General features: G+C 50.7%; 1 protein-coding gene across 4 annotated transcripts in view; it reads left to right on the forward strand.

Moving 5' to 3' along the window:
* Nucleotides 1-2831: 2831 nt before the first annotated feature.
* The window catches only part of RTTN (rotatin), a 125965-nt gene continuing 115594 nt past the window's right edge, over nucleotides 2832-13202 (forward strand). Inside the window, exons 1-7 of one of the 4 annotated variants that reach the window (XM_058676881.1) lie at nucleotides 2832-3144; nucleotides 3313-3500; nucleotides 4059-4230; nucleotides 5843-5932; nucleotides 8522-8612; nucleotides 10342-10456; nucleotides 11142-11292. In XM_058676881.1, coding sequence (XP_058532864.1) covers nucleotides 3114-3144; nucleotides 3313-3500; nucleotides 4059-4230; nucleotides 5843-5932; nucleotides 8522-8612; nucleotides 10342-10456; nucleotides 11142-11292 — 838 coding nt within the window. In that variant the 5' untranslated portion in view covers nucleotides 2832-3113. Of the gene's footprint in view, nucleotides 3145-3312; nucleotides 3501-4058; nucleotides 4231-5839; nucleotides 5933-8521; nucleotides 8613-10341; nucleotides 10457-11141; nucleotides 11293-13202 lie in introns of those variants that run through there. The other 3 variants (XM_058676877.1, XM_058676876.1, XM_058676878.1) reach the window with 3 other exon arrangements.

The raw sequence follows: 13202 nt of genomic DNA on the forward strand, positions 1-13202 counted from the left end.
TATGAGGCATAATTAGGCAAATTAACAGGTGGGGGATACCTTTTCCCTTTCCACTCACCTTTTCTTGTTGGGGACCTGACTTTAGGCTTAAGACAGGCACGCTGGGCTTGGGGGGCGCTCCTGGAAGACACACAGATCGCTTACACTGCAGACACTGAATAACTCCCACACAATTTGTGACCCAAGTTTATTTTGTTTAGGAATCACTCTTGCCTGCTGTGTTTCTATATTGTTTCCAGAAACACATAAGGGTCTAAATTAACGTAAAAGTGGGTCATGAAAGGATTTCTCCTTCAGGTCAGTCATTTCTTCCCTCTGAAAAAGAAGGCAAAAAGAGCCAGAGGACTGCCTCCTTCCGCCAGACAGGCTGCTTGGAGTGGGCTGCCTGGAGCGGGCTGCCTGGAGCGGGCTGCCTGGAGGGGGCTGCCTGGAGGGGGCTGCCTGGAGTGGGCTGCCTGGAGCGGGCTGCCTGGAGGGGGCTGCCTGGAGCGGGCTGCCTGGAGGGGGCTGCCTGGAGGGGGCTGCCTGGAGGGGGCTGCAGCATGTAGGCAGCCCTGCTCTGAAAGCCTCCATCACAGGTGGCTGGGCTGCTTCTGGGGCACCGGATCCTCCCACACGGGATGCCTACATCTTGTAGTTTCACACACAGGGAGCTCTTGGATATGCTTTGGTGCTTTGGTGCTGCAATGGACAGCTGAAAAGAGACAGGTGTCAATTGAGCTATTCTTTTTAATGACCACCAATTAAGGAAGACCTTTGGTCTTCCAAACAGTCCTATCAGTAGGTACCCATGCTAAGCTTGATTCTTCACTCAGGGAGCTGCCTCCCTCTGCTAAAGCTTTCTGTTAGGAGCATCACTTCCCAGGGGAAGTCTCCTGCCCACTCCCTGTCACTCTGGGATAATAAAATCCTCCCCTGTGCTCAGAAAGTACCAGCAGATAACTGAGGATTATGGAATCCCCTGTTACTGATTCTGGTTGGGATTTTTCACAAGAATTTTCTATGTGTACATGGAGAGAGGATTTTTTTTTCCATCTGGGAAGACGGAAGCTTGTACTACAACTCTCCCTTTTGTGCAGCTTGAGGGAATTCTGCCTGTAAGCGACCAGGACAAACTGAGCAAGAGAAAGATTTTTTCTTTTCTTTCTCTTTCTTTTTTTTTTTTTTTTGAGTCATTAAGGCTAGCTCTATTTCTGGAGTCTATTTCTTTTTCTATTACTCTTCCTGGCTTACTTTTAGGGATTTAACATGTGCATTCAACAATTATATTGTCCATGGATCCAGCAAGTAGGCTAGTGGCTAAAGTCCTCACCTTGCATGCACCGGGACCCCATATGGGTGCCAGTTCTAATCCCAGTGGCCCCGCTTCCCATCCAGCTCCCTGCTTGTGGCCTGGGAAAGAGGTGGAGGACAGCCTAACCCCTTGGGACCTGCACCCGCATGGGAGACCTTGAAGAAGCTTTTGGCTCCTGGCTTCAGATCAGCTCAGCTCTGGCCATTGGAGCCACTTGGGGAGTGATTCATCCAACGGAAGATCTTCCTCTCTGTTTCTCTTCCTCTCTGTATATATGACTTTCCAATAAGCATAAATAAATATTTAAAAAAGAATCGTGCCCACAATGATGCAATAAGAAGGCTGCAAAGCTGTGCTGCAGGCAGGGTGTTTGGTTATCTGCAGTTGGTCAAGAGCAAGTGACCACAGCTGGCAGATCTATCATAACCCCTACACACACACACACACACACACACACACACACCAAAAACTCATGAACAAAAAGTGAGGAAGAGCAAAATCACTTGTGATTGTTAAGAAAAACCATTTTATTCTGTTAGAATAAGCCAGTCTGACTAGTAATACATGTGCTATCATCTTCATTTGATGCAGTGATTGGAAACAGGATACGCGAGGCACAGGCGCGCCTGACAAGCCCAGGCTGTCGTCTCCCCACTCTCCAGGCCCTCGTGGAATGGCTCAGTTACTGCCAAGGCAGATACAACATGCATTGATTACAAGGAAACACTTAAGTAAATACATAAAAAACCCTGCACTGCTGTAGATAGGAGACACGTATGAAGACACACAGACACGCATACAGTTCTCCAAATATCCATCCAGATGTCTAGAGCCTATTTCTCTTCAAGTGCTCAGGCATCACTTAAGTGTTCAAAATTGCAAAAACACCCGTCACTGACTGTAAATTAAAAGCAGAACTGAATAAGCATGTGCAGGCACGAGTTGGCTGTTAAGACTGGTGGAGGAATCTTGGGTAAAATGGAAAATATTAAAACAGCAGTTTCGGATGGGTTTAGAACTCCCAACAAGAGCAACAGCACAGTGAAAACTGCGGCGAGATAACGTGCTGTCTACAGGGCCACAAGAGTCCCTGGATACTTTTCACTTTGTTGCTGAAGTTACCATTTCTCAGATTTCCCCCTCAGCTGAGCCGGGTCAGTGCACGGTGCGTTCAGGTCCCTGGGAGCGCGCAGCCTCCTGTCCAGCGCGCCCACTTCCGCCCGCTCTCCTTTGCACCTGCCCAGGTGTCCAGCCAAGCACCAGCTGACAGGCAACGTTTCCGTAAGAGTGGGCGGGTCACTCCGTGGTCGGGGAGAACTCCAGAAAACAAAGCCACAGCCGAGCTCCAGCTGTGAGCTCGTGGGGACGGCTGGGGCGCGGCATCCCCGCGCACAGCGAGCGGGCTCCGTCCCAGCGTCCACTACCCGCAGGGCTCCGCAGCCCGCGCCCCAGCCCGCGCTGGACGCCGGAAGCTCAGGCGGACCAGCCCGGAACTCGGCGCGGGGAGCGCGTCTGGGCTAGGACTACAACTCCCGGCATGCGTGGCGGCCAAAGCCGGCTCCATCCCTGCACGTCGCTTGGTTCGTTCCGTTTTGTACCCTAGACGGAGACCTCTGCTGAGAAACTGCGAGACGTATTTTTCGGGACGTTGTGGGCCTCTGTGGCGGACGCGAGGCCTGGACTGGCGTGTCTCCTCTGGGTGGCTGCGGAACGCTGTGCGCGCCGGCGGAGTTTCCGTGGGGGACGGCGTTCGCCGCCGTACTCCGAGACGCGGCAGTTTTGTTCCCCGGTGGCGGCGGAGCGCAGGGAGGCGGTCGCGATGGCGCTGAGCGGGCTCATCAGGAAACTCGGTAAGCGCGCAGTCCATCGCGGGGCCGGGTGGGAGCCGGGCTGCGGGGCCGGACTGCGGGGCCGGGCTGCAGGGCCAGGTGGGAGCCGGGCTGCGGGGCCGGGCTGCGGGGCCGGGTGGGAGCCGGGCTGCGGGGCCGGGCTGAAGGCGCCGCCGTCCTCCCCGCCAGGGCACCGGCTGGCCGAGATCCGCGCGCGCGCGCTCCGGAGCCTGCTGTGCAAGCTGGAGCACCGGCTGCTTTCCGACGCCGATCTGGTCCACGAGCGCCTGCTATTCCTGCACCTGCTGGAGTGGTTCAACTTCCCCTCGGTGCCCATGAAGGAGGAGGTGCTGACGCTGTTGCAGCGGCTGGTGAAGGTAGGCCGGCCTCGCTGGAGGGGCACGGGGCCGGTGCCGGCAGATGGCCCTGCTCCTCCCGGGGTTGCCACTGCCTGTGGCTTCAGCTCCATTCTCACTCCTGCGGTCATCGCTGGGGGTCAGGGGGCCCTTCCTTCGCTGCGTTCGCTTCTGACCGCTGTGCGTCACAAGTGGTGGTGTCCTGTGTGCACAACGACACGTTGAGCCTCACCATACAGAATTCGGCGCACGGTTGTGTAAGGTTTATGCCCCGATGCCTGTCGCACCAGGAGTTCGATGCCAAGGGTCAGCTGGCATCCTGTTGGCTGGTTGGGGTGGAACAGGAGGGAGGCGAGAGAAGTAACCCTGGCGCTGTTGGGTGTTTGGGCTGCCTGCCGTGTTACTCGGTGTTCTGTACTGGTCTTTATGCATCCGGTTCATGGGAGCTGTGCAGGGCGTAGGGACGCGGGGCTTTGAACATCCAGGACACGGCAGGTGGTCTCTGGTTTGGCTCCTTGCAGGATGGACGTGCGACGTTGCCTCCTTGTAGCCCCTCTCAGGCTGACTCCTCTGTTGCAGTTTCCTGCAGCCGTCCAGCATCTGGTCGACCTCGGTGCAGTGGAGTTCTTCTCCACGCTTCGTCCTCACGTGGAGCCCAGCCTGCAGGCGGCCATCGACGGCATTCTGGATGGACTGTTCATCCTTCCCTCCGAAACTCCTGTGCTCGCCGCTGCCCAGGCCAGCCACGCCGGTAACTCTGGGGATCACTCTGGTGGTGGGGATGCATTTTAAGGAAAGAGGCCTTGGATGAAAAGGAAGTATTCTTTCACTCTTCGCGCACTTACTCTTGCTCTCACTGACCTCACTTTGACCCTTCTCTCCCTCCTCTGGTGATGCTCAAAGGAAGATACATTTGTATGTTTTGCTTTGTGATCGGCCTTAAAGGCACAAGGACTTTGTAGGTGTGCTACAAGTTGGATAGTGTACTCCTTTACCGCCAGCAGCTCACTTTTGCTCTGAGCATTCATGGCGGATCACGGGGTTCTGAATGCTTTGTATTTTGGACCTCTGGTATCTGCCCCAGTCTACAGCCAGGGAAACGTGATGTGATGTGTTTTACATGGACATATTTGTCAGCCGTGATGGGAGACGGGAATGGACACTGCCTAGGCCTAGGATGTGGAAGTGCAGAGAGATCTTAGCTGCTCCTAGCATTCTTGCTGTTACTTAATTTTTTAAAAAAGATTTATTTACCTTTATTGGAAAGTCAGATTTACAGAGAGAAGGAGAGACAGAGGAAGATCTTCCATCCCCTGATTCACTCCTCAGGCAGCTGCAACGGCCAGAGCTGAGCTGAACTGAAGCCAGGAACCAGGAACTTCTTTCGGGTCTCCGATGCGGGTGCAAAGTCCCAAGGCTTTGGGCTGTCCTTTACTGCTTTCCCAGGCCACAAGCAGGGAGCTGGATGGGAAACAGGGCCACTGGGATTAGAACTGGCACCCATATGGGATCCTGGCATGTTCTAGGCAAGGACTTTAACCTCTAGGTCACCACGCTGGGCCTGTTTTGGTACTCCTAAGGCCATCATTTGCTTAACATGCTGTTAATTTTGTTTTGTAGATGAGAACAGAAATGTAAGGAAACTGCAGCAAAATTACCCAGTTTTCTACTATGTGACAGAGCCAGGATTTTGCTTGATCTGGCTCCAAACCTTGTGTGATTTCTAACTATTTCTCTATTATTTATTTATTTATTGTTTTATAACTTCCGAGTTATTGTAAACAACTGAGTTTTTAGCAGGATGGACTGATAATCTCTCTCAGTATTGGGGATTCCTGGTAGGGGAATTAGTAGCATACAATTTTAAGATTAGGTCTTTGGCTTTTGTCCTTTTTCTCGTTGTAACTGAAGTAGTACAATGCTCTGAAAGGTGATGTTTGAGTCCTCTGTTGGGCAGGTTTTTAAGGTATAGAGAAAATTGCAGTAGTTAGGGACTACCTGAAGAGAGCAGAAGGTAGGAGGTGGGTGGCTGAGGAGCTCCTGGCCAGCGCTGGCCGGTCCCTGTGGCATGTTCTTCCTGGCCGCCGTGGGTGGTTTCATTCTAATACACAGTTCTTACTTGCTGAACGGCAGGAGAGGAGGAACAATGCCTCATTAGAAATTGGTGTAGTGTTCACATTTTCTCCTTTGTGGGGAAGATAGTCTGTTCAGGAAAAAAAACAAACTTCTGTTTTGCTTTGTCTTTAAAGTGACTGAAAAACTTAAGAGAAAACATTGCAATTTTAGAAGAGTAAGTTTCGTTCTTTGCAGGTAATGAATCAGTAATGCAGTAATGCTTATCTATGTATATATATTTTTTTCAGAACTGTCACAGCAACCTGTAACATTAACAGGATATTTTCCCCAGGACAGAAGTAACTCCCAGCAGGTGGAAATGTCTTCACGAGCGCCAGGTGTGTACATGTAGGGACGTAAAGCCTACTGACCTTGTAAATCAAAAGGTGATACACTTTCCTTTGTTGCTGGGAACACATACTGTGATGAAAACTTGGATGCTTTAGTTGGCTTGGGGTGTAGCATGTGCATGGTACGGTGTCACATGCTTCGGTCTGCATCTGATGGCAGTAGCACCTGGTGCTTCCTGAGCTCCTTGTCCCGCCGTGGAGCATGTCTTGTCTGAGCCCGTTGACCGGTGTCTTCTCCTGGGACAGTAGCTGGAGAGTCAGTCTGTCGGAGCTGCTGCTCTCACTTCCTGCGCCATCCAGGGCTCTGTAAGGCTCCCGGGAGCCCTGTCTGCAGGTCGCTGCTCTCGGAAGACCTCTGGGCCGCTTCCAGAGAGACCTGCCTGATGATTCCTACTTGTGTTTCTGTATTTCGTTCTCTTCCTAACACATGGCATGTTCTGGAATGATTTCCTTCTTGCTGGTTTGTCTCCTCTATGGTAAGTGTACTGCAGGCTGTGCGCATCACTGCTGAGACCCAGTGTCAGGATGCATTCAGTGCTCAGTAGCCGTTTTGTTTTTCTCTCTCTCTCTTTCTTTTTTAAGATTTATTTCATTTTAATTGGAAAGTCAGATATACAGAAAGGAGGAGAGACAGAGAGGATCTTCTGTCTGCTGATTTACTCCCCAGGCGGCTGCAACAGTCAGAGCTGAGCGGATCTCAAGCAGGAGCCAGGAGCTTCTTTTGGGCTCCCATGCAGGTGCAGGGTCCCAAGGCTTTGGGCCTTCCTCGACTGCTTTCCTAGGCCACAATCAGGGAGCTGGAAGGGAAGTGGGGCCACTGGGATTACAACCAGTGCCAATATGGGATCATGGTGTGTATAAGGCAAGCCTTTAGCCACTGGGCTACTGTTCCAGGCCCTCAGTGACTATTCTTAATGCATCTTCCTGGAGTCCCAGTGAGATGATGATGATTATGGTAATGATTCTAAAGATTTATTTATTTATTTATTTTTTCGAAAAGACAGATTTACAGAGAGAAGGAGAGACAGAGAAAGATCTTTGTCTACTGGTTTACTCTCCAAGTGGCCCCAGTGGCTGGAGCTGATCTGATCTGAAACTGGGAGCCAGGAGCTTCCTCTGGGTCTCCCTCTTTGGTTCAGAGTCTCAAGACCATGGGCCGTCCTCCACTGTCCTCCCAGGCCCCAGTGGCTGGAGCTGGAAGAGAAGTGGAGCAGCTGGGACATGAGCTGGTGCTTAAATGGGATCCTGACGCTTGCAAGGCGAGGATTTAGCCATTGAGCCATTGCTCCAGACTGGAGATTAGCACTGTCACCGCCTCTGTGTCATTGATGAAATCATTGAGCTTTAGTAAAGTTAAGAACTTGGTTCTAGGGGAAGCAGGAGAAGGTTCAGTAAAAAGTGCATACTCAGCATTTTATTGCCTGCAGAGTTGGATGAAAAGACTGTCCAAGAACTTAACTGCAATGCCAGGGATTCAAATGAACTCAGTTTGGAAGCTTGTTATTGAAAAGCCTTCATAGGAACTTGTGGGTTGTAGAATAGCATAAGAAAGAACAGACACTTGTTAAGCTGTTGAAATAATTAGCCTTTGTTTTTGGAAAACTTCCGGTAGGCTGGTAGGCGCTGTGTTTTTGAGGCAAGGTGGTGGACGCTGTGTTGGGGCGTGAGAGGCCTAGTGGAGTGGTGGTAGAAGGCTCGTGGAGGGAGCACGCACCTTGTGGCTTGTAAGATGGTGATGAGAGCGTGAAGGCCCGCTGGGATTGGTTCCCAGTTCTATGGGAGTCAAGGTTTGTCTGAGTTCGTGGTGTGGTTGATTTGGACACATCTTTACCTGTGCAAGCTGTCCTGCCCTCGGCTCACCTCGGGTTTCCTTAGGAGGGAAGCCCTGCCTTTTCTTCCGGGGTGCCGCACTGGGGGACTTCATGGGAATGTTGTCTCCGCTTAATGATCCCATGTTCTTTTCCAAGCACTTGGTGGAGAGACTTATTTGCTGTTTTGAAGGGTTTATATGCCCACAGATACCATCTCTGTTGCCATGGTAACTTGTAAAATATAAGATCTGTTAAAAATTTGAGTGGAGTTGTTTTAAAATTGTGTTGGTTTCTCAGATTTCTTTCAACATTGCTTGAGTAGTTATATTTGGTCTTCATCTTATCTTCATAAAGGTTTAAATGTCTTTATGTCTAGTGTGTGATCGTGTGTGTAGAATGTCAGATTGCTCAAGGTAAAGGCTTTTTCCAGATGTTGTTTTCTTCTTATGGTTCAGGTTGACGTTCTGGTCAACCAAGGGTAAAATAGAAAATTTAGTTGAAACTTGAAATGTCATTCAGTGTCGGACTGCTTGCACTCATCTTGTACTCATTGCTTTAATACGATACAGGTTGTTTATAGAAAGAGCCTGGTGTTTATTCGGTGATAGAACAGCTTGGCAGCTGATCTCTTTAGAATATTTTCGGTTACTGTTAAGTTATAAGCTTTATTTTTGGACTCACTTTAAAGGTGAAGCCTGACTTTAACCCTGTCAATCTGCCATCTTTCTGTTTCGCGACACCTTCACTCTGGCCATTCCGTGAACAGTGCATCTGCGTGTGAAGTGTTTGAAGGTTTCCACGTTTCCCTGGCTCCCGCTGACCGCGACAGACAGGCATGTCCTCTGCTCGAACGAAAGGTAGGGTACAGTGTCTGCCGTGCCTTGGTCGTCTCCGCTCATTTAGCGCCATTGAGTCTGATAGCTGTGCCTGTCCATTTTCACCAGGAAAAGACAAGTGACTGGAAGGCCAAAATGCATATATGAATGATTCTTCAAAATTTAAAAAGTCCAGGCAGTTCCTGCTTGCCTTTAGCCAGGCTAGGCATCAAGTGTCGTTTTGGTGATCAGAAACTGAAGTTCTTGGTGATGCGCTTTACGTCTCAGGGACAAGATTCTCTGGCTGCTCACGCCCTGGGTTCATAAAAGTGAAAAAAAATCAAAAAAGCATTCTTTTTAACAGAATGTGTATGTTAGATTACTTTGTTTTAAATTTATCTGAAAGGTGGAGTTATAGAGAGAAGAGGAGAAACAGAATCTTCCATCTGCTGCTCAGTTTCCAAATTGCTGTAATGGCCAGGACTGGCCAGGCCGAAGCTGGGAGCGTGGAGCGTCTTCTGGGTCTCCCACATCGGGAGCTGCGTTAGCAGAGCGCTGGGTTGGAAGTAGAGCAGCTGGGGTTCAAGCCAGCACTCAGGGATGCCGGTGTCATGGGCAGAAGCCTGCTAAGCCACAATATTGGCCCCATTAGGAGAAAAATCATGCTCAGTTGGTGATATTGGCTACTGTTGGGCTAATCTTACGTGATGGATGCTACCTGCTGGTTCCTGCCGCAAGTAGACAGCTGATACATAGAAGCTTGGGAGTGTTTAATGTGCAGACTCACTGTGCATACTCAGTGAGTACCGCAGCAGGTATGTGGTAAGCCTGCTTTGGGTGTGAGTCTGGACAACCCAGAGCAGCTTTTTACTTCAGGGCCAGGTAGATGTGTGTGTGTTAATGGCTTTGATGCGGGCCCCTGTAAGGCCAGGTACATGTGTGTGTGTTAATGGCTTTGATGCGGGCCCCTGTAAGGCCAGGTACATGTGTGTGTGTTAATGGCTTTGATGCGGGCCCCTGTAAGGCAGGTACACGTGTGTGTTGTTAGATGGCTTTGATGCCGGCCATCAGGGCCAGGTACACATGTGTTAATGGCTTTGATGCGGGCACCTGTAAGGCATTAGTAAGGGTTTTTAAACAGCCTGTTCGGGTCGTAGAGTGCAGATGGGGAAACATTAGGAGGTGGTTTGCTCTGCCATTCAGAGTCCAGCCACAGCACTCAGCGAGAGTTGCCAGGGCGCACCTCTGGGTGGGAGAGGGTGGGCTGCAGGGTGCGGGGGTGCACAGCCGTTAGACCTCTGGGTTAGCAGAAGTTGAGGGGTATCTGTGTGGGATAGAGGGGAGTCCTGACCTGTGTATCTTAGAGTAGGGAAGATCCATAAGGATTCCAGCTCTGATTTGCTTCTGTTTACTGTGGGTTTTTTCTGCTTTATTTCTGTATGCGGCAGTTGTCATTGGTTTGTGTAGCAGGTGTCATTTTGTAGCGTTAGGCAGTGGCTGGGCACTTGGTGGTTGTTGGATGTAGTTCCTGCTGCTGAGGAGAGTCTAGTGAGGGATACAGACTGCACACGCTTTTTTCATGTCTGGAAATAAAGGCGTGTGGGAGGCGTACCTGTGTGGTGTTGGCTTAGGGCAGAGGCCTGGGAGGGCTTCCCGAGGTGTGTGTGTCAGCCAGAAGCCCCAGGCTTGTTGGTACAGTCCTTGTACCATGCTGGCTTAGGGTCTGGTCCAGCTGGATACTTTGAAACAGGAATCCTGCTTTGTTTTGCAGCTCCTTAAGAAGTGGTAGCCACACGTTGATATGGAATACCTGCCAGTTACTGAAGGACGTGATCATGCAAGATTTTCCTGCGGAGGTTTTCCTTCAAAGGCCAAAAATCGTTCAAGTGAGTATCTTCTGTAATAATTTCATATTTTGAAAGGGAACTTTTTGCAAGAAAACATTTTTCGTAGTAGGAGTTCTCAGGAAACAAATTTGTACTAATGCATTTTTGAAAAATGAAATATTTGGTTAGTTAAAGCACTTGTTCTTTCCCCAGCTGGTCGTCTTTCTGGGTTTAGGGCGGCCAGCTGAGGTGCTCATTTATGCCTAGGCTGAACCGGAGGGGAGGCTGCAAAGCACTGGCCATTCGGTAGCAGCATTGTCAGGTGGCCGGGGTGTTCAGACGTAGCGTTAGGTGCTGGTGTTTAGGAGTCTGTCAGCGAACCGCAGTGAGTCACAGCGCTGGGTTATCTTGTTTGTTGCTGAGGGAGCAGGGACAGAGGGATGAGGGTTGGGACCGTGGTGAGTCCCCAGCGTCTGCTGCCTGGGACTGCAGTGAGTGGCAGGCACATGGTAGCTCATTGCTACCATTTGTAAAGTGACTCAGGTGTTGGAGATGGAAAGGAGCAGCTGTGCTGTTTGAGTTTTTGTACTGTGTTGTCCTGAATGGGACACGGTCCCGTCCCGGTCAGAATGGGCACTCAGGTAGCAGATTGTAGAAGGAGCACTGACCGTCACTTCTCCCCATTCTCCGTTGAAGTCAAGTGCTTTGTCCCCTTAGTGACTTTCACTGGCCTTCTTTGTTTCAGAGCCTGTTGTGTCTGTTGAAGCTGGCTCCCGGAGGGGATGGAGCCCACCGCCTGGCGCTGCAGTCCGTGTCCTGCTTGCAGCAGCTGTGTGTGTGTTTAAGGAACAGGCTCAACTTCCACCGGGATCCAGGTTTTTTCTGTAATAAACAAGGTGCTGATGTGTTTTATTCAGTAGCCAGTCGTGTCAGAGAGTCCAATGAGAACTCTGCTTTATACCGTGTGCATCAGGCGCGCTCCTAAATGTACTCAGCCTAACGTGTTGGAATACTGTGAATGACAGACCACTGTGATTTCATGCTTCTGTAAAAATTTAAAGTCGTTTCGGTAGGAGATACTTACAAAAATGTTTTTCTTGATTTCTCACAGACATACAGAGATTCTCTGTAAATATTGTTGGGATTTAGAGATTAGGCCCCTGAATATGGTTATTCAAGTAGGATTTTGGGCGTGTTAGCAAATGATATATTAAGTTACTACATTGTTTAGTTTGAAAAATTGGTGATTGCTGTTCCAGAACCTGTTCTAGTGTCGCCTGTGCTGCAGTCAGTATTCCAGGGGAGCAAGGTCAGGACTTTCCAGAGAAAAAGCACCACCTAGTGGCCGTCCAGTGTCAGCCTAGCCCTGACACAGACTGGGACTCTGGTACAAGTCCCGAATTAACTCGTTGCCATTTGCGCTCCACACTCCGTCGCTGTTGTTGGCATTGCCACTGTGCTGTGCTGCTGGGTATTTGTCCTTGGTGTTGGCTTTATTACAGATCTCACAGGCTTTGGTCGCCTCATAGCATTTTTGAGGTATGGATAGCATTTTGCAATTGAGTGAGGATAGAACGCTTTTGGGTACCTCTACCAGCAGGAGTCCTAGTGTTGACAAAATTATCTGGAGATGTATTCACATATTAAATAAGTTTCACCTGTTATTTACTAGTTGAAATTCTGCTCTTGAGGTCATTAACACTGGTAGATCAAGTGCCATCTCTGATCTGTCCTTTGGATTCCTGGGAACAGGTAGTAAAAAGCCAGGTTATTCTCAGATAAGGAGCAGTAGTTGCAGGAAATTAAAGGGGTGATATGGCAGAACACGACTAGGAAGTGTAGCTTATCGGATGCCCAGGGAAGCCTCTTGGAGGAGGTGAGATGAAGGTGATGAGGAGTAAGCCACCTGGTGAGCTGGAAGAAGGGTGTTGGGGGACGGTCAGTCACTCACTGAGCAACAGGGAGGGCCCCTGCAGGGGGAGCATGGGGAGGGCCCTGCAGGGGGAGCACGGGGAGGGCCCCTCAGGGGAGCACGGGGAGGGCCCTGCAGGGGGAGCATGGGGAGGGCCCTGCAGGGGGAGCACGGGGAGGTCTGCCGCAGGGGGAGCACGGGGAGGGCCCTGCAGGGGGAGCACGGGGAGGGCCCCTCAGGGGAGCACGGGGAGGGCCCTGCAGGGGGAGCACGGGGAGGGCTGCCGCAGGGGGAGCACGGGGAGGGCCGCCGCAGGGGGAGCACGGGGCTGCAGCAAGCTCGCAGGCAGTTCTCGGCTTCTTGAAGTGCCGTGCTGTTTCCCACAGCAGCTGCGCCACGTCACATAGCTGTGAGTAGTTTATGAAGTTTCCAATTTTCCCACGTGCTCATCAATCCTTGCTGTTTTATTTTTTAAGTCGTAGCCATTCCAGTGGAGGGGAGTAGTGTCTCATTATGTAATGTTTGGATTTGAATTTCTTTCTTTTTTTTTAAATATTTATTTATTTTATTACAAAGTCAGATATACAGAGAGGAGAGACAGAGAGGAAGATCTTCCATCCGATGATTCACTCCCCAAGTGAGCGCAACGGCCGGTGCTGTACTGATCCGAAGCCAGGAGCCAGGAACCTCTTCCGGGTCTCCTACGCGGGTGCAGGGTCCCAATGCATTGGGCCGTCCTCAACTGCTTTCCCAGGCCACAAGCAGGGAGCTGGATGGGAAGTGGAGCTGCCAGGATTAGAACAGGCGCCCAAATGGGATCCCGGGGCGTTCAAGACGAGGACTTTAGCCACTAGGCCACATCGCCTGGCCCGGATTTGCATTTCTGTAAAGAAC

The sequence above is a fragment of the Ochotona princeps genome, chromosome 18, assembly GCF_030435755.1.
Source record: "Ochotona princeps isolate mOchPri1 chromosome 18, mOchPri1.hap1, whole genome shotgun sequence".
NCBI classification, from domain to species: domain Eukaryota; kingdom Metazoa; phylum Chordata; class Mammalia; order Lagomorpha; family Ochotonidae; genus Ochotona; species Ochotona princeps.